At 34.8% G+C, this 27081-nt stretch overlaps 1 protein-coding gene across 1 annotated transcript; it reads right to left on the bottom strand.

Moving 5' to 3' along the window:
- On the bottom strand, window positions 1-21682 carry RpL15 (ribosomal protein L15). The gene is made up of 4 exons (XM_089253240.1): window positions 21564-21682; window positions 19306-19483; window positions 17749-17885; window positions 1-374 (listed from the first exon to the last, which is right to left on the bottom strand). Exons 2-4 carry the CDS (start codon window positions 19475-19477, stop codon window positions 69-71), a joined length of 615 nt encoding a protein of 204 aa, XP_089109366.1. The 5' UTR covers window positions 19478-19483; window positions 21564-21682; the 3' UTR covers window positions 1-68.
- Between the last annotated feature and the right edge of the window lie 5399 nt (window positions 21683-27081).

Below are 27081 nucleotides of genomic sequence, written 5' to 3'. Positions count from 1 at the left end.
TACAAGCGGCTTGCTCATTTATTTCCTTACATAAACTCCATACAGACAAAATCACTTCCTCAGTCCAACTATCTCTTCCTATGCAGCTGCAGGGTATTTCTCCTCTTCCAGCAAGCGCGACGAGAGCCACCAATCGTTTTTGTGAACTTGTGGCCTTTACCAAGACCCCTGGATTTCTTTCCAGCAGAAGTCAGACCACGGAGCTCACGGTGCTTGTGAACAGCATCACATATCCAGTTGATCTTTGCATCACGGCGGATAGCCTTATGGAAAGGATCAACAACAATCACCTCGAAGAACTTGTATGTGGCATCTTGGGCAAGCCAATAGGAGTTCAGAACCCTCAGAGCTTTACAGCGCCTTCCAACACGTTCCTGAAAAAGTAAAAAGTTATTGTTATTGATGCAATGATCAGAACATTGCATTAGTTCGGGGGGCAGGGGGGAAACATGGCTGCCAGGAGGGTGTTTTGTTTTATTGTAACATAATACTCAAGAACAATTTTTTTTGTTTACTTTGCACACAATCATTTATTGGTTCGACTACAAGAACCCAACTGCATAACATCACAGTGAGAGAGACATCATGCCACTGAGATGCCACTGGGCATCACCAAACCAACATACATCTTCAAAAACATGAACAGCTGGACAACACAACTTCAATATAATGAACCCTTTGGACAATGTGGAAAGTTTCAAAAAATGTTTCAAGTGAGCAGCTTTTTTCCACTGGGATATGTAAGGATCGGAACATGGTGCAAACAATAAGAACACCAATTGGAAAAGCACTGAAAACCATTGGCAAGGTACAGAAAATGATGACCGTGTTTCATGAGAATGAAGAGAGCACATTTGAAAAATAGCTTTTGGACGAGCCACAGCACCTCCTGGTAAGTCCCCTCCCCCACTACGTTGTACCTCACTCACACATTGCCACTTAATTTAAGGTCTTTCAAGGTTTTCTTCATGTCTTTCAAGTCATATTTTGATAGTTACATTTCATGAAATTTTCAAAAATAAGAAAAATATCCAATACTCGACAGAATAGTCAACATGTTGTTTTCAGGCTTGAAGTAAACTAAGGGTTAGAACATCTCCTTTAACCTTAAAACATTCACCTGATATTTATAAATAATTTTATGTTTTCAACATAACTTTTTGCATTCAACACCAAAATTGTGATCCGATAATATTGATATAATACTCAAGCTAATGTACATTATAAATATATTCACAAATGGTGCAAACTATAAAATTCAGTGCATTTCCAACTTGGCATGAATATTTACTGGCATGAAGATTAATTGATAATTAATAAGCTCTTTTAAATCATGTAACTGGAGAAGCAGACAAAATACAATATATTTTTGAAAATATCTATACTTTTTCTCGACTGAAAATATCAGTTGCTTCTCAACTGAAAATAGGAAAACCATTCTCGACAGAAAATACAAGCCCATCTTTGACTGCAAATACAGGCCATTTACATGGTTCGTACTCTTCCAACGAAAAAAAATTCAAGGACTATTCAAGCACTTTTCAAGGTAAAACTTAAAAATTCAAGGACTTTTTTTACAAACGCATATTTTTCACATGAATAGGCGCATATTTAATTTTGATTAAAACTTTCAGAGATTACATTTCTACCTACTTTATTTCACATCATCTGTAATGAATAAAGGAGGCCACATACACATATATATCATACAAAACATATGACACATTGAATAACACAGTTCGTGCCTGTCAATTTCCTCATTGAAACGTAGTTGTCTCTAAATATTGCAATTAATTTCTTTTTAAAGACTAAAAAAAAGAACTCTTCTAAAGATAAAAAAAGATTAAATTATTTCTTTCATTAATTCTAAATTTATTTATTTCATTAATGCTGGAATAATTTCTTTCATTAATTCTGGAATTTTTTCATCAATTCTGGAATTATTTCTTTCAACAATTCTGGAATAATTTTTCATAACTTTTGGAATAATTGCTTTCATCAATTCTGGATTTGTTTCTTTCGCTAATGCTGAATTCTTTTATTGATTCTAAAATTATTTCATTAATTCTGGAATTATATTTCATTAATTTTGGAATTATATTTCATTAATTCTGTAATTCTTTCATTAATTTTAATTCTTTCTTTCATTAATTCTGGAACTATCTCTTTCATTAATTTTGGAATCATATCATCGATACTGAAATTATTTCTTTCATTTATTGTTTTAAACTCCTTTAAACAACTATGGATGCCATTAGAAAATAACGGAGATGCGCCGACATTCAACGTGTCACGTGATCTTCCAAGTAATTATGTAGACCACTGACGTCATACCAGCGCCGGTACTAGAACGCGGGAGGGGGGGGGGGGGGGGCAACTGCCCCGGGTGGCAATTTTTAGGTGAACACCGTTATAAAATTATCGAATTCCGAATTGGTGGGGGCGGCAAGACAATACAAAAATCCTAGTTATGGCCCTGCGTCATACTCCCTCCAGTAATATAAGCTCAATGGATTTCAGCGCCGATTCACCCATTGAAGTACAGCTTGCATTTGGCGACATTTTTGTCTGGCACACTCAGCAACCAATCTTGATAGAAGGGATTTTTCAGCCACACAAGTAATTAAAAGTACACACACTTGTTACTCATTTTTTGTTTTCTTTCTTTAAAGAACCTTATACAACCTTAGACAGCATGGGCGGAGATACGGGGGGGGGGGGGGGATGTGAAGTGGACTGATCTAATGTATATATGCATATATGAATTGACATCATCGTGTCCCCCCACCCCCCAGACTTCCAAGTCAATCTCCGCCTATAGTTGACAGTAATCAGAGGAAGCTTCGCTCACTTACGGACCGAAAGGCTGAAATTATTTCGGCAAAAATTATGACACTTTATTAAGATATTGATTTTTCAAGTCCTCCAGAAAAAATACCTTGTACAAAAGTTTCATGACTTCCAACGACTCCAAATACGTCTACATACGATCACAGGATACATGCTACCATAAAGCCAGGTTTTCCTAGAAGTGGGTTGTTGCAATACCTTCTAGAACAGAAGGACTTCTACTCTAGAAATAGGTATTGGTTGGTTGTTGGGGGGGGGGGTCAGAGTGTGCCGACTGAGCTGAAGAAAAAAAACAACGATCGGAAGTTCATTTTGAACTCTAGCTTTTATTCCATAAAAGTTGCAAGGAAAAAAAACAAGATCATTTATGATCATAAAAGAAATAAATAAATAAAACGGCCGACAAATAACCGGCAATCTCAGGGAGAAAAAAAACAATCCCGACATAGACGCGGAAAAAAACCAGCCTACAGTACAAAGCCGAGCTCCCGTGAGGGTGAGAGCATGCCGTCAGCGATTTACATATTGCGTCGGGCCGAGCGGTTCCACGTGCACAGAGAATAAAAAGGGAAAAAACATTCCAACATAGGTTTTTGGCGCCGCATGAACCGAACTGTATCATTTCGCGTCGACAGAAACGTTTTACATAATCACACTACGCGTTTGTGTATTCCTACCGTGGCGCATCAGCTACTCTGTCATCTGCATGCTCCGGTTTGAAGGGAAGCATCGAGCTCGATGAAGGGAAGTGAAAGAAAACAAAAATGAAGAGAAGATCGGTAAAACGAGTGGCGCACAACGCATTTGACTCCTCCAGAAACAGTCGGCCAATCACGCCCGACGTAAAACACTGCCGTGTGAGGCTTGTTGCGCTCTCTAGGATCTAGGTTTTCTTATTATTGGTGAGTGGACGGCGTGTCACGCTGGGCGATTCACTTTGCACGCGGCACAAAAAACCTGCTCCTACGAAAACTAGGCTTTATAATAATGGGGAAAAACGTGCTTCAAATCCAATTATCCAGGGTTATTGGCTACTAAGGCTTTTTCCCTGTGCTTTGCACTTTTTTAAGGACGTCACTTACGAAGTAAAAAAAAAGTGGCGAAAACTATTTCGGAAAACACAAATTTTTCAAGGACTCTCATAGAATTCTTAAAAAAAAATTCTTTTTCAAGGACTCTTATTTATTTTCAAGGACTTTCAAGGCCTTGAAAATGAACTTTTTTTTTTCAAGGACTTTTCAAGGTTTTCAAGGACCGTACGAACCATGATTTAAAACTGAAAACATGAAAGTGAAAGTATAAGCCCATTCTCAACTGAAAATATCAGCCTATTTCAACAGAAAAAAAAAAATTAGGTGCCACAAAATTTCACAAGCCACCAAGCACCCCCCCCCCCCTGGACAAAATCTATCCAAAATATTGTATTTCTTTTAGTGGTTCTCTTTTACTAGCAGAATTTCCAATGAATTTATGCTGTCCTCTGGCTTCAAGCATCAATCCCAACTTGGCACCTGGGATCTGTCCAACCCTGATTTAGTAAAAAAATTTAGTTTCTAAAAGAATATAAAAAAAACAGTCCCCATCTATGATTAGTGCTTAGGTGTGTGTCCCCGGATTAAACAGAAATCTATAAAGCAGAACGTTATTCCTGTTTCTTGGAGTTTCATTCACATGAAGGAGAAAACACCATTTCTGATATTTCAATTTTAATACACTCAATCATGAAAAATGTGCTATGCCTTCTGGCATAGTTTGTGATCCAAGACAATCAAAAATTAAAATCATTTTTGAATATCTTTATAAGATGATTAAAACATCAAAAAGAGATCAAATCTGCTATATTAATCAATTGCTGTTAATTCAAAACTCTTTTTGAAGGTTGGTAACGATTAATTTTTTTGCCATTTATTACTACAGCATCAGCCTGCCATGGGAACAATTCGAAATCATTAATTATCATTCGAAAAGCCTGCTCATCATTTGCTGTGAACACTTACAGGCGCAGATCTAGAGGTGACGTTATCCCAAGCGCTGTGAACAACAAGGGGAAAACTTGTCCCATAAAATACAGGTCGATCTAATAAACCTACACAATAAACTGCCCCTTCCTAGATCCGATAATATCGATAGAATACTCAAGCTAATGTACATTATAAATATATTCACAAATGGTGAAAACTATAAAATTCAGTACGTTTCGAACTTGGCATCAAGATTTACAATTGATAATTAATAAGCCCTTTTAAATCATGTAACTGGAGAAGCAGACAAAATACGATATATTTTTGAAAATATTGATACCTTTTCTTGACTGAAAATAGGAAAACCATTCTCGACTGAAAATACTAGCCCATCTTTGACTGCAAATACAGGCCATTCAAAACTGAAAACATGAGTGAAAGTATAAGCCCATTCTCAACTGACAATATCAGCCTATTTAAAAAAAAAAAGGTGCCACAAAATTTAACAGGCACCAAGCAACCCCCCCCCCACCCTGACAAAATCTATCCAAAATATTGTATTTCTTTTAGTGGTCCTCCTTTACTAGCATAATTTCCAATGAATTTATGCTGTCCTCTGGCTTCAAGCATCAATCCCAACCTGGCACCTGGGATGTGTCCAACCCTGATTTGCAGCAAGACATGTCTAAAAGAATAAAAAAAAAACAGTCCTCATCGATGATTAGTGCTTAGGTGTGTGTCCCCGGATTAAACAAATCTATAAAGCAGAACGTTATTCCTGTTTCTTGGAGTTTCATTCACATGAAGGAGAAAACACCATTTCTGATATTTCAATTTTAATACACTCAATCATGAAAAATGTGCTATGCCTTCTGGCATAGTTTGTGATCCAAGACAATCAAAAATTAAAATCATTTTTGAATATCTTTATAAAATGATTAAAACATCAAAAAGAGATCAAATCTGCTATATTAATCAATTGCTGTTAATTCAAAACTCTTTTTGAAGGTTGGTAACGATTAATTTTTTTGCCATTTATTACTACAGCATCAGCCTGCCATGGGAACAATTCGAAATCATTAATTATCATTCGAAAAGCCTGCTCATCATTTGCTGTGAACACTTACAGGCGCAGATCTAGAGGTGACGTTATCCCAAGCGCTGTGAACAACAAGGGGAAAACTTGTCCCATAAAATACAGGTCGATCTAATAAACCTACACAATAAACTGCCCCTTCCTAGATCCGATAATATCGATAGAATACTCAAGCTAATGTACATTATAAATATATTCACAAATGGTGAAAACTATAAAATTCAGTACGTTTCGAACTTGGCATCAAGATTTACAATTGATAATTAATAAGCCCTTTTAAATCATGTAACTGGAGAAGCAGACAAAATACGATATATTTTTGAAAATATTGATACCTTTTCTTGACTGAAAATAGGAAAACCATTCTCGACTGAAAATACTAGCCCATCTTTGACTGCAAATACAGGCCATTCAAAACTGAAAACATGAGTGAAAGTATAAGCCCATTCTCAACTGACAATATCAGCCTATTTAAAAAAAAAAAGGTGCCACAAAATTTAACAGGCACCAAGCAACCCCCCCCCCCCCACCCTGACAAAATCTATCCAAAATATTGTATTTCTTTTAGTGGTCCTCCTTTACTAGCATAATTTCCAATGAATTTATGCTGTCCTCTGGCTTCAAGCATCAATCCCAACCTGGCACCTGGGATGTGTCCAACCCTGATTTGCAGCAAGACATGTCTAAAAGAATAAAAAAAAAACAGTCCTCATCGATGATTAGTGCTTAGGTGTGTGTCCCCGGATTAAACAAATCTATAAAGCAGAACGTTATTCCTGTTTCTTGGAGTTTCATTCACATGAAGGAGAAAACACCATTTCTGATATTTCAATTTTAATACACTCAATCATGAAAAATGTGCTATGCCTTCTGGCATAGTTTGTGATCCAAGACAATCAAAAATTAAAATCATTTTTGAATATCTTTATAAAATGATTAAAACATCAAAAAGAGATCAAATCTGCTATATTAATCAATTGCTGTTAATTCAAAACTCTTTTTGAAGGTTGGTAACGATTAATTTTTTTGCCATTTATTACTACAGCATCAGCCTGCCATGGGAACAATTCGAAATCATTAATTATCATTCGAAAAGCCTGCTCATCATTTGCTGTGAACACTTACAGGCGCAGATCTAGAGGTGACGTTATCCCAAGCGCTGTGAACAACAAGGGGAAAACTTGTCCCATAAAATACAGGTCGATCTAATAAACCTACACAATAAACTGCCCCTTCCTAGATCCGATAATATCGATAGAATACTCAAGCTAATGTACATTATAAATATATTCACAAATGGTGAAAACTATAAAATTCAGTACGTTTCGAACTTGGCATCAAGATTTACAATTGATAATTAATAAGCCCTTTTAAATCATGTAACTGGAGAAGCAGACAAAATACGATATATTTTTGAAAATATTGATACCTTTTCTTGACTGAAAATAGGAAAACCATTCTCGACTGAAAATACTAGCCCATCTTTGACTGCAAATACAGGCCATTCAAAACTGAAAACATGAGTGAAAGTATAAGCCCATTCTCAACTGACAATATCAGCCTATTTAAAAAAAAAAAGGTGCCACAAAATTTAACAGGCACCAAGCAACCCCCCCCCCCCCCACCCTGACAAAATCTATCCAAAATATTGTATTTCTTTTAGTGGTCCTCCTTTACTAGCATAATTTCCAATGAATTTATGCTGTCCTCTGGCTTCAAGCATCAATCCCAACCTGGCACCTGGGATGTGTCCAACCCTGATTTGCAGCAAGACATGTCTAAAAGAATAAAAAAAAAACAGTCCTCATCGATGATTAGTGCTTAGGTGTGTGTCCCCGGATTAAACAAATCTATAAAGCAGAACGTTATTCCTGTTTCTTGGAGTTTCATTCACATGAAGGAGAAAACACCATTTCTGATATTTCAATTTTAATACACTCAATCATGAAAAATGTGCTATGCCTTCTGGCATAGTTTGTGATCCAAGACAATCAAAAATTAAAATCATTTTTGAATATCTTTATAAAATGATTAAAACATCAAAAAGAGATCAAATCTGCTATATTAATCAATTGCTGTTAATTCAAAACTCTTTTTGAAGGTTGGTAACGATTAATTTTTTTGCCATTTATTACTACAGCATCAGCCTGCCATGGGAACAATTCGAAATCATTAATTATCATTCGAAAAGCCTGCTCATCATTTGCTGTGAACACTTACAGGCGCAGATCTAGAGGTGACGTTATCCCAAGCGCTGTGAACAACAAGGGGAAAACTTGTCCCATAAAATACAGGTCGATCTAATAAACCTACACAATAAACTGCCCCTTCCTAGATCCGATAATATCGATAGAATACTCAAGCTAATGTACATTATAAATATATTCACAAATGGTGAAAACTATAAAATTCAGTACGTTTCGAACTTGGCATCAAGATTTACAATTGATAATTAATAAGCCCTTTTAAATCATGTAACTGGAGAAGCAGACAAAATACGATATATTTTTGAAAATATTGATACCTTTTCTTGACTGAAAATAGGAAAACCATTCTCGACTGAAAATACTAGCCCATCTTTGACTGCAAATACAGGCCATTCAAAACTGAAAACATGAGTGAAAGTATAAGCCCATTCTCAACTGACAATATCAGCCTATTTAAAAAAAAAAAGGTGCCACAAAATTTAACAGGCACCAAGCAACCCCCCCCCCCCCACCCTGACAAAATCTATCCAAAATATTGTATTTCTTTTAGTGGTCCTCCTTTACTAGCATAATTTCCAATGAATTTATGCTGTCCTCTGGCTTCAAGCATCAATCCCAACCTGGCACCTGGGATGTGTCCAACCCTGATTTGCAGCAAGACATGTCTAAAAGAATAAAAAAAAAACAGTCCTCATCGATGATTAGTGCTTAGGTGTGTGTCCCCGGATTAAACAAATCTATAAAGCAGAACGTTATTCCTGTTTCTTGGAGTTTCATTCACATGAAGGAGAAAACACCATTTCTGATATTTCAATTTTAATACACTCAATCATGAAAAATGTGCTATGCCTTGTGGCATAGTTTGTGATCCAAGACAATCAAAAACTAAAATTACTTTTGAATATCTTTATAAAATGATTAAAGCATCAAAAAAAAAATCAATTATCTGCTATATTAATCAATTGCTGTTAATTCAACTCTTTTTGAAGGTTGGTAACGAAAATTCTATGGAATAAATTCCCCTCACAAATTCTCTGCTTCTCTTTAAAGGTCAATACTGCATACTACCCTGCTTGTACGATTCAAATGGCCATGTCTAATTTCTAAACTACTAATTTACTACTTAGTTTCTGAAACACTAAAGGAATGTTCCTATTTTGTAGCAAGAACTCAGCACTGGGACTCTGAACATGTACAAAATTTTATTTAAAAATGAAGAATATGGGGGGCCCAATAAACAATAATTAAGCACACCAAATGTCTACATTAAGTTTAAATTGTAAGAAATTTTATCAACCTGGTAAAATTTAAATGCCATCTTGACATCCAAGGAAAATATAATCTATCAGAGTATACTCTCAACACAAACACTAAGTAATATTTACGTAGATTTAATAAAGTTTATATTTCTTTACTGCCAAAAGAAACATCAGGTTTGATTGTATTTTAAAAATGTTGAAAATCAAATTAATTTTTTTGCCATTTATTACTACAGCATCAGCCTGCCATGGGAACAATTCGAAATCATTAATTATCATTCGAAAAGCCTGCTCATCATTTGCTGTAAGCACACTTACAGGCGCGAATCTAGAGGTCACGTTATCCCCAGCACTGCGAACAACAAGGGGAAAACTTGTCCCATAAAATACAGGTCGATATAATAAACTGCCCCTTCCTAGATCCGTACCTAATCAGAAATGGCTTCACATTTTATTTTTTATGCAATTGTATCACGACAGTTTTACACCACATGGTCAGCACACGACAGCAACTGCATAGAGCTCCCATGGATCACCATAGTTACTGCAACTTGATTGTCGTAGAGTACAATGTAAAATATAATCCAGATCTATGGCCATGCTAAACCAAGCAAAAAAAATTTTGAAGAGTGGGCAATTCTGATAATGTAAAAGAACTCTAATGAACGGAGGGGGCGCTGGAAAAGTCAACATGTAAGCAGAATCTAATATTCTTGCGAGGGAGAAATCCACGAGCCAGCAAACTGGTTTTTGAAATACTGCGTGTAAAAAAAGTTTTCAGGCCACTGCCGGACAAGCACAATTATCACTGTTCACAAAGATGGAACACGTACGTTTTCAGATGACCTCCATTTTTTTAATGGAGGTACCAGTTTTACAATAGGGGAAAAACACCACCCACTCGAAAAGTGCTGCATGCTATTTGCCCATTGCAATTGTCTGGCAACTCTTTTTATTTATCGCCAAAGAGTACGAGGAAAATGATGTACCTGCAGTTAACACAATTTTTCTGCTAAAAGAGAAATCCAATTTTTGCTTAAAATCAAGGGAAGTTCCAATAATTCCAAAGGGTGAAAAATCAGAGTGGCAGGTTTGTATACAGCAATAGTTCTCCGGCCTTGTTTTTCTTAGCTCCTACACATAAAATTCTAATACTTTTTTTTTTTTAATTTCAAGCTTTTACCTGGAATGAAAATTCTTATTATCACACTTCTTATTCTTATAAAGAAATTTCTATAACACTAATCCCATTTTGTAGCAAAAACTAAAACCAATTAAAGACACTGGTATTCTCTAAACATATGCACAATAATTTAATGTTTATAAGCAAAATGAAAATGGAGCTAATTGGGCCAATAATTTAGCACATCAAAAGTCTACATTGAAATTTTATCAACCTGATAAAATTTAAATAGCATCAGACATCAAATGAATTTAATTTATCAGAGTATCCTCAACGCTCAACCCAAGTACACTAACATTCATTTTGCCAACAGAAATATAAGGTTATAAGTGTTAAAAAAAGTTGAAAATAAAATTGATTTTCCCACACACTATTAAAGCATCAATGGGAACAATTCGAAATCATTGATCATCGTTCGAAGATCCTGATCATAATTTGCTGTAAAAACTTAAATACAGGTCGATTCAGAAAAGATGGGAAAACATCAAGGTGATAGTACACACCAATAAAAATAATTGTCAAAGAATACATGGTCTAACATGGAACGCAAACGCGCTAGTGTGTTTCGAAAAGGACTGCTTTGCAAAATTTGAAGTGGCAGTCCTGTTGAAATTTATCGCCAGCCCCGTGAAGTTATTCCAACGTGCAATCGTTTTAACAGTTGTAACATACAGGATAATTGCACACTTCAGTAATACTGAAAAGGCACACACACAGATATGCATTTCATCTACGTATTCATTAGGCATGCATTTCATTCGTGCATGTTTGCTTTTTCAATATTACTGAAGTGCACCATTATCCCATACATTACAATTTCACAGGGATGGCATCCGCACCTATTTTCGACACAGATTCCCATACGGTTTATTCTTCTCCAGGTTAAATATGCATGCACAGTGTTCTTTTTCTCCCGATAAATTTCAACAGGAATGCTATTTTAACGTTTGTGGAACGACCATTTTGAACGCGCTGGAGCGTTTCATGTTAGACCATGCATTCTTTGATGACAATTATTTGTATTGGTGAGTACTATCACCTCTAAGTTTTTTCCATCTTTTCTGAATCACCCTGTATGTATTAAATAGGTTTATGGAACACTTAGATTGCTACGATTCCTCCTTTTTCTATAAGCAAAAAGTATAAACTCCTGTAAGTCAGCATATTAAACCCATAACGATGAAAGACAGGATATCTTATCCCAATGCAAATGTAAGAAATATTTCTCATCATAGCCCCAGTTGTTTTTCTCCTTTCAGTTTTTTATATATTCCTGTTTAATGGTCCCCTCCCCTAAACACATAATACGAGAAATAGAACACATAAAAAAGTGAAGTGAAAATCAGATTGAAATGTTCACAGCTCTATTTATTTTCCCTCCCAACATTCACTTATATGAATTATCTGCCATTGGTTAGAAAATGAGCAGTATGGTAGTAACAAACAGACGATCTGGAGTCATTTCTTCATGGTATACTAACACTGTATGCTGGTTGTTACGATGGCTTTAAAAACAAAATTTTAAAAATATTAACAGCATTAAAAAAAAAAAATCTTGAAAGTTTTGAAACTAAAATTAGGAAGTATGAATTTTTTCAAAATTATGTTTGAAATTGCAGAGACGCTAATTAGTTTTTTTAACGTTTCACAAATTGAAAATCAAAATAAGTTGAATCTAAAAAGAAACTTGAAATTTCAATGGCATCAGACATCCAAGGAAGATATTATTCATCAGAATATTTAATATTCAAAGCAATAGCATCATCATTTAGCCACAAGAAATTTAGATCAATTATGGGTAAAGTATGAGTTGGGAGGATTTCGCAGTCCCTCTCACATAATTTTCATAAAATTCAATGAAAAAAAATTGTTGAAATAAAAATACTGAAATGAGTTTCAGCTACAAGCAAATGGAACCTCATAAAATTGCAATGGCATCAGACATCCAAGGAAGAAATAATTTATCAGAGTATTTCATACTCAAACAAATAGCATCATCACGTAGCCATAAAATCAGAGGTTAAATTATGCACAAAATGTGATGGCCTAACTATATTTGCGTTGTCCCTTTGGTACGTACGAGTCGCACCTTTATTTAAAATCAATCAATTATTAAATTACTTTTGCCATTTGAAATAAGCAGTTAAATCAGGAAATCTGTTGTAGCTGATAGCCCCAAAGCAGAATGTTTTGCATTGCTCTGCAATGAGCCCTCGACTGACTGGAAATGTTCTGCAATTCCCATAATAATGTTTTCTACATTTTTCTTAAAATTCTTCCCGATTGTTCTGCGACATAAGTCGCAGACTTGGGCATATTCTGCTTTGGGGGCTGATAGCTCAAATAATGATCACTAATTTAATACACAGTGCTTTTCAATATGCTCTAATGAAGGTATGTCATATCCACGCAAAGTAGAATGTTTTGCATTGTTGAAGTTTTGTGGGAAAGTTTACCGAATACAGAATTTGTTAGACCCTTTCTACTAATTATTTTTATAAAATGCAAAAATATAAATTAAATAACTGATCTTTGAATAAAAACACAAGTTGAAACTAAAAACAAATTGAACTTAATTTAAATTAATTGAAATTTAAAATGGCATCAGACATCCAAGGAAGAAATAAATTATCAGAGTACTCAATACTCAAACAACAAAGATATCATCATTTAGCCACTACAAATCTAAAATCAACCGAGTCTTTCTAGAAAGGTTTGAGAATGCAAGTCCTTGACTTGCCACTCATGTATTAATTTTGTAAAGATCAATGAAAACTTGATTGAATAACTCAAATGGAGTAAATAAACATTAATGATTCAAATTACATATTTGAATTATTCAATATGCGCTTGTGAAGCTAAGGCCCCCAAAAGCAGAATGTTTTGCGTTGTTCTGCAACAAGCCCTCAGATAATTAAAAATGTTCTGCAGTAAAAATTCCCAAAAAGGTATTTTCTACACAGAGTTCTTTTCTTAATATTCTTAGAGATTGATCTGCAACAGCACTGATTGTTTTGTGACGTTTGCCATTTTAAAGGAAAATTACAATCTGCCTTGGGGTTATACCAACTAGATTAATGACTACTAAGCCACACATGCACCTCGTCCATATTCCTCTGCGGAACTTCTAATGAATTGGTACACGTTGGAATGTGCGTGTCCGTGATGTGAATCTAACGTGAAGCTTGTTTCTATGTAATGCTTGTTATAATGCTGCCACCTACCACATTTATCGAACTATGAGTGAAGTGTAATGTTTGATGATTTTATCGTTGTAGGCGGGTTGGTCTCTGCGGCGAGCCTTGCCTTTTTAATGGGGAGATCAGTTTGTATTCGCACCTCGAAGTTTAGAAAAATTGACTTCCGTAGTATTCAGTGCCTTCTGTAGCTCCACAGAAAACTAACTTTCAGCTGAACCACTCAAAAAACATGTTTTAACCCACAGTGTGAGGTGGTTTTGACGGAAAACAGGCTTTTGCGCATCGAGCAAAGCAGCGAGTTTAGATGGGGCTTTGCAGATTACCTTCCACCCACAGACAAAACAATTGGCTCACACAAACTATCTCGTATACATATACGAATTCATCGTCATGATAAAGATAGATGCAATTAGAAAATATTAATAAAAATAAGTAAAACACCGTAGGAAACTCCGACTCGATTTTTTATAAAATCGACTTCCATAGTATTCAGTGCCTTCCGTAGCTCCATAGTTTATTATGGCCGCCCATAGAAACTACGGACAATCCGTAGCAGTTGGCAACTATCTATCAAGCTTTTTCAACAATGTCTCATCCCGTCAACTCCACTGCTATATTTTTTCATAAAAAATAGGTGAAAGAAAAATATAACTTAATTGAAAGAGATGGACACATCCCAAAGCAATATATACAAAAATCTGCAGGTCACAGAACAATCTTAGAATTTATTTTTTTGTTTTAAAAAGGGAAAGTGAAATATAAGAAAATGCTGGGAATTTTCAACACAGAAAATTTTAGTCAGAGAAGGGCTTGTGACAAAGCATGCAAAACATTTCTACTTCAAAGGAAAGACAGTAGACCCTCAACGGTCCAGCCTAGTTAAGTAACAATAATTATGTGATAAAAATCAGGAATAATTACTTTGCCAAAGTGTTCAATTGAAATGTAATCAATTACTGCCATCATTTATCAATGAACAGTGAAATTTGCTTCAATAATTTCTGTACGAATTAAGTCTATATTAATACAGTGAAACCTTGATATAACAAACTACCATATTTCTTCGCCGCAAAAAATTTAAATTAATTGATAAATAAAAATTAGGTTGGATGTGTGTATTGCCCCTGTAAAGAGATTCATTTAAATACACTTTGGTGTATCACACTTCATCAACACTTTCAGTAATTAGGCGAGACCAAATACTGATATTGTTTGATGTCCTCGGAAGAACTAATATATGTGGCAAGAAAAATATATTGACGGGAAATATTAAAAAATATAGTGGTTAAATAAAGAGTTTAAAATTAGGCTATAGGCAAATTTTAATTTCCAAACAAGATTTGAAAAAATACTGTTGTAGAGTGGTTTATCGTTAAATTGAGCATCTTTGTAGCGAGGTTTCACTGCATTTTGTTTATTTTAGAAGTGTGTATGCATTCATACTGTAGTGTACAAGATTTTATGTTTCCTCCAATTAAGTTATTATAAAATTTATATTGAAATGCGTATAATATTTTTGTGTGTTGACCCCCTTTTCCTGAATTAAATTTTTAAAAACACACGCACAGTACATAGCAAATAATTATAAAATATTGGCCTGTACTTGGAGGTCAGAATATATAAATAAGAATGGGTTTTGAAATAAAAAAAAAGGGTGTTTGTTAATGGTATGAAACAGGTAAAAGGTAAGCATCTCCTCTTGCCTATCCGGCTTGTCCTTCTGCCACATATTAAGCCAGATAGTGCAGAGTCTACTGTATATTCCATGTTTAAATAAAGGAAACTGAAAAACTGCTCAGCACAAATGTAAAAAATATTTTATGAAAACCAAGATTTCCTGAGAACGTCTAACAAATATTCATTCACAACTACAGCATCAGACAGCCAAGAGAACAAAAATTGAATCATGAATTACTGTCATTAAGAGAAATCATCTGCTGAAAATGTTTTTACAAGGCGATGTGACTTGCATGCTATAATCAAATACCAAAATATTTTGAAGGAAAAAAACTTTGATTTGTGAACCACTATAACTTTACTTTAAACCAGTTTCTTAAAGTGGGCAATATCCCCCACCTGGTGAATGATAGAAGCTACAAATATAACATAGGATCCTATGAGTTTGCTTGGGTGGGTTGAAAATCATTTTCTATACAACATGGAAACCGTAACAGTTACGTATTAGAACAAGACCATGAATTCAAAAGAAATAATTATAGGTATTGGTGATATGGTGGTGGTGTAAACGATGTACGAATAAAAAAATTTGAACGAAGCCAGTATTGCTTTAGCACTGTTTGCGACCAGTTAAAAGTTTTTCCTCTAACAAGCTATTAGTCAGTGATGCAGTCAAACTCTTATTCTCCTCAATCCCGGCATCTCTTGGAGACACTAGACCAGGACTTGATAAATCAATTAAGTGCTACCTTAATTTTTTGGGAGCCAAACATAATATGTTGCTCAAGAAACAATCCGAAATAATGTTTTCTTTCTATTTTCCCATGTTAAAAGATGCAGCATAATGAAATCAGAAAACTCATCCTTTCTCTAATTTAAAAATTTATTACAATTTAACATTAAAAAAAATTTAAGCATAGATTTTCTTGGCAACTAGGATTTGTCAAGCCCTGCACTATAAGGACTAAAGCCCACAGAGATCACAAAATTTATTCTAGATCATTTGATGGCAGCTCATATTTTATAGTCACCCATTGACAAACTAATTTTAGGGAGTTTCACAGTTGGAAATAAACACAAAATTCAGTACCCTCAAAAACTGGATGGTGGTGTGGGGGGGGGGGGAGTTATAGGTCAAGCACCTATACTTCTCTCGTTGGTCAAGCACCAACTAGCGTTAAGATGTTTACCGACATTTTTTTAAATAATTATTGGGTGCTTTCATCATGTTCTGTTAACTTCATGATAATTTCTTGGTGTGTGTCATGCTCATATTTTATGTTTTTACCCAAAATTGATGTTATGTGAAGTCCTTTGTTAAATACTTTGAAATTTATTCAACAGTAAATATTGATTAAAAAAATTAAAGAAAATCGTAGCTAACATCAGCAACAACTGCCTCGATGAGTGACATTTCATATCTATAACACCTAACAAATATTCACTTGCAGCTACAGCATCAGACAGCCAAGAGAACAATTATTAAATCATAAACTGTCATTAAGATAGCTCATCATATGCCGAAAATTAAGAATCCAGTTTTTAAACAGCGATGTGACTGGCATGCTACAGCATGTCAAATACCTAAAAATTTTGAAAAGGACATGTAGAATGCTTCATTTATGAGAGAACCCCCACTGTATAATTTTACTTGTTAAAGACCAGACTTTCATATACAAACCTAATATCTTCAACATGGGTTCCAGAGACCTGAGAGAGGTGATGGCAATATTCTAACAAGCATTTATTCTCATATTATCTTATTTTAATTGCCCCATAGTATTCTTCCATCATAACCAAAGAGATTGGGCTAGGGTGTATTCAGCCTTAGTATCACTGTAGTGACTTTATTGGAATCATTCTATGGAAGTCAAAGAGCACTTTCTTCACTTTCTAACAATATGGAAACAGACATGAACGTGAACTGTATATTAGGCATTAGAATAAGACAATGTACATTTATAGAAATTTGAAACAAATATGTGTTGGTGACTTCAGAATTTTTAAATGATGTCCATATAAAAAGAATTAAATGAAGCCTGCATTACTATAGCACTGTTTGCGACCGGTTAGAGGTTTTTCCCTAACTGGCTATTAGTCAGTGCTGTAAATGACAAAACTAACAAAAATAACCAGTAACTTTTGTTCAAAAAAAATATTTTCAGAAAAACTGGAGGTTATACAACTATCTCACTGAAAAAATAATCTTTCAAAAATTAAATTGAACACAAAAATTTAAAAACAACCTCGAAACGAAAATTTTAAGTTTCTTGAAATAAAGATAATCATTTAGGTAATGAATGTAGTGTTATTACCTCAGCAATTGACTGATGGTTTCTCACAGGTTTCAACTGGTTCACACCATGGCTCTTGGGTTTACCATAGGTGCATCCCTTTGGTACCTGCTTCTTACGGCCACCGCGTCGAATTCTCACTCGATAAATGACATAACCTGAAACAAAATACCATGATTTAGCAACTTTTATTTTTTGCTTATTATTCCAACTATTTTTGCTCAGTTACTACAGCCAGATTTTATATAGCAATTATCATGGTTTACTTGGAAAAATATTTCAATTCACCCTTGTTCTGATACCAAAGACAAAGTAGAATTTGGTTTGTTTTTACTATGTGGCATACTTTGTATTCAGCGACTTATCAAAATCACCTTTTTCACGGCATTAACTTTTCCCTTTCTTCACAGAGTTGCAGTAGGCTAGCCTTTCTTGGCGTACTGCCATGAAGAGGGGTCTTATACTCTGTTTCCACTGAATATTCATAAATTAAAGTAGCTTAACTTTTGGACTGCATGTGCCAGGTTTCGTGCTACCAATCGCCATTGTGCCAAATCATTACAAAATATTTCATTTGGCAAATAAATAAAATGATTGAATTTGCCAAGTTATGGCGTCCATTAAGCTTCTTCATTGCTGAATCGACCATTTGATGCAAGTGCAAAAATCCAGAAGTGAAATTCTTGTTAGTGAATTGCAAACGTTCACTAACTTTACTCTGTAAGAGGGGGGAAGGATTGAAATGGCAATGAGACTAGTTGACCCCTCCCCCAAAAGTGGACATGCAAAAAACAACCTATTGTTTTTGCAATACTTGCCCTTACTTTTACCCTTACTCAATAATAGTTTTTCCCTCAGTATCATGAACCTCACTAAAACACCATTTAAGAACAGAATGGATGCAAAAATATAAACAGTATTTCTGTTTATGGTCCAAGAAGACAATTAAATTCTGAAAATACTTTTGGATTGTGGACTACAAAAAATCTCTGCGAATTCTTGAGAATTGAAATATTTTTATACTTCAATTTAAATTTGTTAAACAATTTTTATACATTTTTTTTTTTACATCTTGAACTTGATATTAAGTTCTAAGTTGTTTTGGATACCACATTTTATATGGCTTGTCAATCTGCCTAAGGCTCTCTCTCTCTCTCATTTGGCTATAACTTTTTCAATCTGATTAGCCAAATTGCTATAATTGATAAAAACTCTGGGGAACCCTGGCATGTGTTCTTGGAAATTGAGTGTAGGCTTCTGCCAGTGAATCAATTTTCTGGAATAAGCACCCAGGTGAATTACAATTAGTACCAGAGTGGCACAGCGATAAAATGCCCATCTTCTATTATGAGGGTTGCTGTCAAGGTCCATGGGTTCGCGAATCCAGCCAAAAGAACATCCGAATAAATTCTTTACCTATCAAGCCTGGGACGACCACCGATAGATGACACCTTCATTTCCCACTCGACACCACTAATTGGAAATTGCCATATGGCAATATATGACTGGAGTTTGTGTGCGGTATAGTACATAAATTACAATAAAGCAATTAGACTAATGCAGCGAAATGATAAATACCTTGCTTAGCCCTATAACCAAGCCTACGAGCCTTTTCTGGCCTTGTTGGTCGAGGTGCTCTGTGGACAGCCGTCAACTGCCTGTAATACCAACACCGAGTCCTCAAGAGAAATTTCATGACGTCGGACTGCTTCTTGCGCCATAACTCCTGCATATACTTATATGCCCCCATCGTTCACTGAAAAAACAAATTCCAATGACAAACACTATTGACTGAAATATGACATTACATCTATGGACCAAGACTGATTTATGGTTCTGCCAACCATGGGCTTTTTGAATCGAGTCGTTCTTTACTCCCGTTCTAGTCTAATTTTAAGGCCCATATACAGTCAAAATAAGACCCTCCCGATAATGTACACAAGAATAGATTGAAACTCTAACGCAAGAACAGACTCCCGGTGGTCAAGTACGAACGACTCAAAGAGGATTAGCTTGTCGTTCAACATTATAAAAATTATTGAACCACTAATTGCAAATGTTTCTATTACATCTGCTCGCTAATGTATATGTGCCTTAAAGCTCATAAAATATTTGGTTATCACTGATTTTTTTCAATTTGTCCAGCAGCAATCGGCTACTATTCCGTAGGCAGGGTTGCACAATTTGGCAATTTCTAATATCCCCAAGGTATTTGCCCATTGGCAACATAGAATTTTTTTGCCTGCCAACCATCTTAATCATAAGAATCAAAATGGCAGACAAAAAAGAAAAGTAGTATTCTTTATTTTGACTTTTTGCGAGCTGATCACCCCATTAAAAAGTCTGATGAAACAACTGTTGTATAGTCCGCCACTTGGCGACTTTTTTTGGTGCCAAACATGTCCGACAGCCCAACTAAAAATCACAGACACCATCCGACACTACAGGCATCGAAAAAAAAAATTACAACATGAAAAAAAATAACAGTATAACAAATAAAAATAACTAAAAATAAATACTCTGATTTGTGGGTTAATAAACAAATACTGATTTCTGGGCTAAATACTCTACTCTCTAGCTCTAAATACTCTCCAATTTCTGGGTTATAAAAATTCTCTCTAAACTAACCAAACATCGCAGGAAAAAACAACAAACCAAGAGAGGCGCTGAAAATGGAACAACGACTGTATAAAATTTTTGAAAAAAACTGTTAACAAAAGGAAAAAAAAAACTCGTTTTGCAAAGCGAGCGCCATCTGAAACGTAAAATCAAAAATTCTAGAAAACACTGCAACCCAGAGAATTACTGCCAAATTTATGCAATCCCCACTCGCAGAATCTTAGCCAACCCTGATCAACTAGTATAGTCCTTTCCGCTGCTATGGTGGTCATAATGATGAACTCGCATAGTAAAGACCCGAGTTGGAACCCCCCACTGTTGCCATGGTGGTGGTCAGCTGAAGTTGGTTTTCTGTGGGTCCAACTTCAAGGCACGACTGCAAGCCAATCTCCCCATTAAAAAGTCTCGCCACAGAGAGCAACAAGCCTACAACAATGCAATCATTCAATCCATTACACTTGACTTACAGTTAGAAAAATTGATGGCAGATAGAAGCACTACACATTACACAGAAACAAATTTCGCGTCAGGTTCACTACACATACATTCCAACATGTACCAATTCCTCAGAGGAATATCGAGGAAGTGCATGCAGTATGGTCCTTTCCTGACTAGTCCCTCTTTTAATCAGTTACATACCCTCTAATGTATTAATTGCTCAAGGTAGTCTTAATTACTCGCACATGGTCTTTCACTGACCTGGTCCAGCTTTTAGTCACTAACATGATTGCACATACACACTCCAAGAAGTCACATAACTCATCTGATTTCCCCCCTAGAAAATGGCGCATTTATTTGACCAAATTTCGTTTTTTTTTTTTTTTTGCTATAATTTTTTTTGAACACTCATTCCTCAAATTTTCCGCCTTAGCATACCCCCCCCCCCTCCGAATAAATACGCCACTGCTTATAGAGCTTGACCACACGCATTCAACACCAGTCACGTGCGTCGATTTCAATTTTAGTCTCAGTATTCAACAAAAATCCATTGTATACATATTTATAAATTATAAAATGCCTTATAAATTGAGTGTGGTCGGTTTTCTAACATTGGACCATCACAACAAAATGCAATAACACACCGTATCATCGGCCATCACACATCTCAATCACGTATAATGATCATTAAAAGTCACATAAAATGATACCAACACATTAACCATTAATAAATGTATAATAATTCATTCATATACATTACAAAACTATAAATACATTACCGATGTCAAAGGATTGAATTCCAATGAAAAATGTAAACTTCAGTGATGGCCAAGTTCTGGCCCCAGATGGATGAACACCGTTGCCAACTCTCAAATGTTTAGGTTCTAAAGATTGGGGAGGAAAAAGTAACAATTTAGTAAATTACATTTTGATTCGGAAATGATTTCCCAAGAAAAAACATCGAAAATAGATATTATTTATACGTTTGAATAAACGAAAATGTAAATTTTACAACGAGATGACCGAAGTAGTTCCGGATGTAAGCTGATAGTGTTTAAGCGAATGAAAACGATTGAGATCGGAAATATAGACAATCAAAATATAAGAAACAGATTATGATTGGCTGTTGTTTTGAGTGAGGAAGAATTCTCGCAGTTTTCCAATGAGATGACCATATTATTTGTGGGAATTTTACATTTTCGGTTGTTCTGGCTTTGGATAAAAAAAAATGATTTTAAATAAAACAAACTTGAATTAATTTCTTTCAAAATTATTGATACCAGGAATTCTGTTTTTTGAAAAGGGGAAACGTCCAATTTATTGCGATTTTAAAATCGAAACTGGTTGCTCATATCAATTGGCCATATATCCTATATTTTTATTAAATAGATTTGTTGCATAAAAATGCCCTTTTTTTAAAGAAGCCAACTCGAATTTCCATTCTCGAAACTACCTTTTACTCATTATGTTATAATTATTACCTCTGTAAATAAGACCATTCATGTCACATATTTAACAAATTTTAAACGTTTTGTTCTGTAAAATTTATTTTTTAATCCGAAAAATTTGCAGTCAGGGCTATTCAAGTCTAACAGCAGATTTTAGTAACCCCCCCCCCCAACAAAATTTCGTCAGCAGCCTAAAATATATCGTTAAAAAAGGGGTGGTGGATGACGTAAGCAACCTTCAAACCTCTCCAACCTCTTTATACAATATATTTGTATATCAAGGAGTCTTACTCCCACTAGAACTCCTTAATACACAGGCTGGCGCATGCGGCATTCTGGTCCTTTTTTGTAGCACTGTTTACTATCATCGCATTGCAGGGTCCTTTCAACGCTCCTATATATTAGTTAAATTTATTGTGTTTTTACTTGTTTTTATCGATTTTTTTCGTGAAATAACTTCAGATAGGCCTTGTTGTTCGGCTCCAAAGTGTTCCAATTCCGACAAAAAAGGTTTTAGAATGTTTAGATTTCCGGCGGAAAAAGAACGACGCGAGAAGTGGATCGTGAACTCCAGGAAAGACGATTTCATACTAGGAAACGGAGCTCGCCTGTGTGAAGTGAGTTAAATTTAATTATTCTGTGTGAATTTTATTTTTTCAAAATCGTATTTGTGATAATGATTTTAAATGAGAACTATATGAAAAAATAAATCGTTTGGAGGTAGCAGACGATATTTGGCGCCATTGCTCACGTGTGTTTAGATATAAAAGTTATGGTGATTTTCAATCATTTTCCCGGTTTTTTGTTCCGTTTGGTTTAAGAGAAAAGATGCATAGGTACATAATTTTGACCAAGAGAACTAATTTAAATTCAAATTATTTATGAATTTATCGTGGAATGCTCACTTTCTCGGCTCTTAGTTTGGCGATTTATCGCTACTACGACGAATTACTGTTATAATGAATTTTAACTTATTTTGTTATGTTTTGAGGCAAAATTTCATGTGATATTTCTGTGGAAAATAGAAATGTTTTAATTTTGGCATTTTCAACTAAGAGAACAAGGTGATTTCAAATCAGTTGGAAATTGGTTCTTCAATCATCCTTGCTTGCTGTAGCTCTGCTGGTTTGGCGACTTATCGCTTGCAGATTGGGAGTAATTAGCTAAAATTGTATCTTCACTGAAAATCAAATTTAATGGGATTAAAAATTAATGTGATAGACGTCGTATTTCTATTGATTTCATTTTCTGTCCCCCATAATTCTTTTAACAGACTATAAAATTGTGATTGGTATCATTTGTTTGTGTTACTGGACTGGTGAGCACTCTTTCTTTCCTGCAAGGCACATGCAGTGACTACTTTGCAAATTAATTACAAAGAATTAATTTAATCTTACTATTTTAAAATTAATTGCATGTTCAGCTTAAATCATTATCTTGCTTGGAAAAAGGTTTTTAAATTTTTTCACTGGCACTACATGCATGAGTTTTGAAACAAATACCTCATGGATTAAATTTTGCCCATGCAAAAACTGGTTTTTTTCTTCTTTCTCAAGAATAATACATTCCAATTTCTTTGGGGTTTCAAGAAAGTATGATGGAAAGTAATTTTTTCAAATTAGGAATTTAAAATTTCTATTTTTTTTAAATTTTAGACATTTTTATAATTTTTCTTAAATTTTAGACATTTTTTATAATTTTTCTTGAATTTAAACATTTTTAAAATTTTCAATGAATCTCAAAAATTCTATCTATATCCCTATAATAGCTTAGTAAGTGTGAAAAATTGCATAACAATGTCAAATCATTCGCCAGTAATCACTTTGAGAAAAACACATTTAAGTATTGTGAAGCAGAAATGTTGAAATTTTTTTCTTAGACCCAACACCATACAGACACATGAAAATAACTTCAATGTTCAATAACGTACTGTTTTTTTATATTGCTATCTTACTTTTATTTAGCACATCGTCATTTGAATACATCTCCATTGATATTTTTCCTTTATCATCACACAACCTTGGTTATGTTCCAAAAACTCTGTTCATACCATTTAGATGTACTGCTAATTTGATTAATTAAAGGATAATTTCGTTGAACAAGAAACAAATAACCATGCATGAAAAAAATTATGGAAGTAATAATAAACTGGTAATGTGTAAAACAAAAGTACACAATAGATTCAATGATATACGAAATATAAAATGTAAACAAACAAAAAAAATTTAAGTCAGGGTTTGACAAATCAAGAGGGAAAAAAAATTAATGCCAGTCAAACTTCTTAGGAGTCAAGGGTGATCTTAATCTCAAATAAAATGGTAATGAATAATGCTTTTTTTTTTTTCAACTTTCTATATCTTTTTCCTACTTTAGGAGACACATGCTGCCTTGAAATTAAAAGACTCAAATTTACTTATCACATGATTTACTTTATAAAATCTGTAATGGAATTTCATCGCCATGGCGCCCTGGTGGGATTTGTCAAGTCCTGCTACAAGTAACTGTTTTTGTTAGTATTGTGAATGGCAGGGATTAGTAGGGAGTGTTTTATAGGGATTACAGATTTCAGTCAGATCGTCCATCTCAAGCTCTTTTTCACAAATTCATAGAAAAGCTCTATATTACACAGCTCACTCAATACACATCTAGGCAATTTCGTAAGCGGAAGGTTCAAATCTACACTGTTTTGTTAGTGAATGAGCACCAGAAATTTGCCACTGGACTTATCCTTTTGATGAGATCTCTTCTAGCCCAGCTTCGTGGCAGAGTACGGAAGACTGCGGGAGGTCCAAATCTATGCAACGTTTGTTAGTGATAAAGTAAAGGTGCTTGCATCCTTTTAGATTATGTTTCTTCTTAGATCCTGTTAGGATATCAATAGGCTATTTACTATGTTTACTGGAAATTCAGATGCGTTATTTTAGAGCAGATTCAGACATGCCCATTACTGTAATTGAAGAAAATACTTTAAGGATAGGTATTAAGAATTCCATGGGTGTCCAGTATTTAGAGATTAATTATGATGGTTAATGAAGATTTTAATTCCTATTCTGAGAAATTGGGGCAGAATTTTTCATCTTTGAAAAACAGATGTGTATCCCTTAAAAGGAATTTTGACTGTTTTAGACGTTAATATTTGTACCATATTAATCACTTAAAAATATGTATGTTATGCTGTTTTATCATTCTTATGTGTGATGCAATATGCACTTACCTGACATTACTTTGAATTAAGGTATAAAAAAAGGCTGTGTGGTAATTTTTCGTTATTGTCCCTTTTTAAATTAGGTACATTATGAGTTGAAAAGGCAAGATGACTGCAAGAAGTTAAAGCAAACTGCTGTGCCGACCTTGTTCCAGGTTCCTAACCCACCGAAACTTGGTTTTTATCTTGGCTCTCTTAAAGTATTGATTTTGAAGGGAAAAAAAAAAAAAATATATATATATATATATAATTTTTTTTTTTTTCCAGATTAATTGCTGTTGGGTCACGCAGTTTCAAGAAAATAACTATATTTCTATCATTTAAGCATATTTTTTTTGTAATTCCCAAAGTAAGTTTACTGGTACTCTAAAGCAGCGTAATAATTGTTTACATGGTGTAGAAAAATATGTGAAATTGTGAATGATATTTGTAAAATCTTGCTTTCATCAGTTATGTACATTATGTTTGAATATTTTTTTAATAAATAAATTTATTCACTGAGCTCGTCAGTTTACATTATTGAACCTGTGTGTGCTATTCAGAATTTGTAATTTACTGAAGAAAATTCTGGTAAAATAAATGCTCCTAAAATATTTAAGAATTTTTTTACTAAATTTCCAATATCTAGAGGCAGTAGTTTATCAAATCCTTAACTTCACACAATCATTTAATATCCAGAAGAAATTTTCTTAATGTAATCTAAATTGACTATATATATTTTTGTATGCCCCTTTTATCCTGAAATTAAGGATCAGGGTAAGGGATAAATAGGAATATTTTATTTTCACTAAAAACCTGAAAAAAAGTTAAGAATTTTTTTTTTTGTGCTATATACTTTTGTGTTTAAGATTAATTACTTGATCGTCATCACACGAACTGTTACGAATTCAACCTGTTGTTTACCAATAATTTCGTGAAACGTGGTTTATTTCCCATAGTAAATCCGTTCCTTGAAATTCCTCGTTTCTCCCACAAATTGAATTTTCCATACGCTTTCGCCAAGCATTTTTAGCGCGCGGGGAATTCTGTTAGGTTGCTATGCCAGATTTACCGAAGCGATTTTTTTTCCCCTCTGTTTGGCGGTCATTTCCGAAGCGACGATTTCGTGCAGCAACCCTTCGGCGAGGACCAGAATGCCTGATGGTTCCGCTCGTATATGAAGGCGTCTTAACTCCCACCCCCTCGATGCTGACGTAATACTTGAATTATCTAGAACCAATACACACATATATATGGCGTTTTAGAATTGCCCTAAAGCCGGGTTTTTCGTAGGAGCAGGTTACCTGCACCTTGTGTAGCGTGAAAACGCTGATTGGTTAAAAAACGTGAAGTTCAGGTTTTTAACTAATCAGCGATTGCACGCACCGTAGAAATATCTCGTCTTTCCCTTCATACGTAATTCCCGAGGCTACAGTTTGTAATCCCGCAGATGGCCCTTATGGGCCATGCCAGGGCCGTCTCTATTCTACCAGGCTCAGGGATAGCGCGCAGACGATGCTCCGACCATCGGCCTCTTCGTATGACGTCATCGAAACGCACAAGCAGGCCCAGTAGAATAGAGACGGCCACGGCCAGGCTCGGGGAAAAAAAAATTATTCTGGTTTGATTTCCTGCCATTGGTAAATAATCGCAAGTTGATATGTA

The sequence above is a fragment of the Pholcus phalangioides genome, unplaced genomic scaffold, assembly GCF_987345545.1.
Source record: "Pholcus phalangioides strain wild (caught in Gottingen) unplaced genomic scaffold, Ppha-v1.0 ptg000032l_1, whole genome shotgun sequence".
Lineage (NCBI taxonomy): Eukaryota > Metazoa > Arthropoda > Arachnida > Araneae > Pholcidae > Pholcus > Pholcus phalangioides.
The sequence above is the reverse complement of the archived record's forward strand: the minus strand, read 5'-3'. Positions and strand labels throughout refer to the sequence as shown.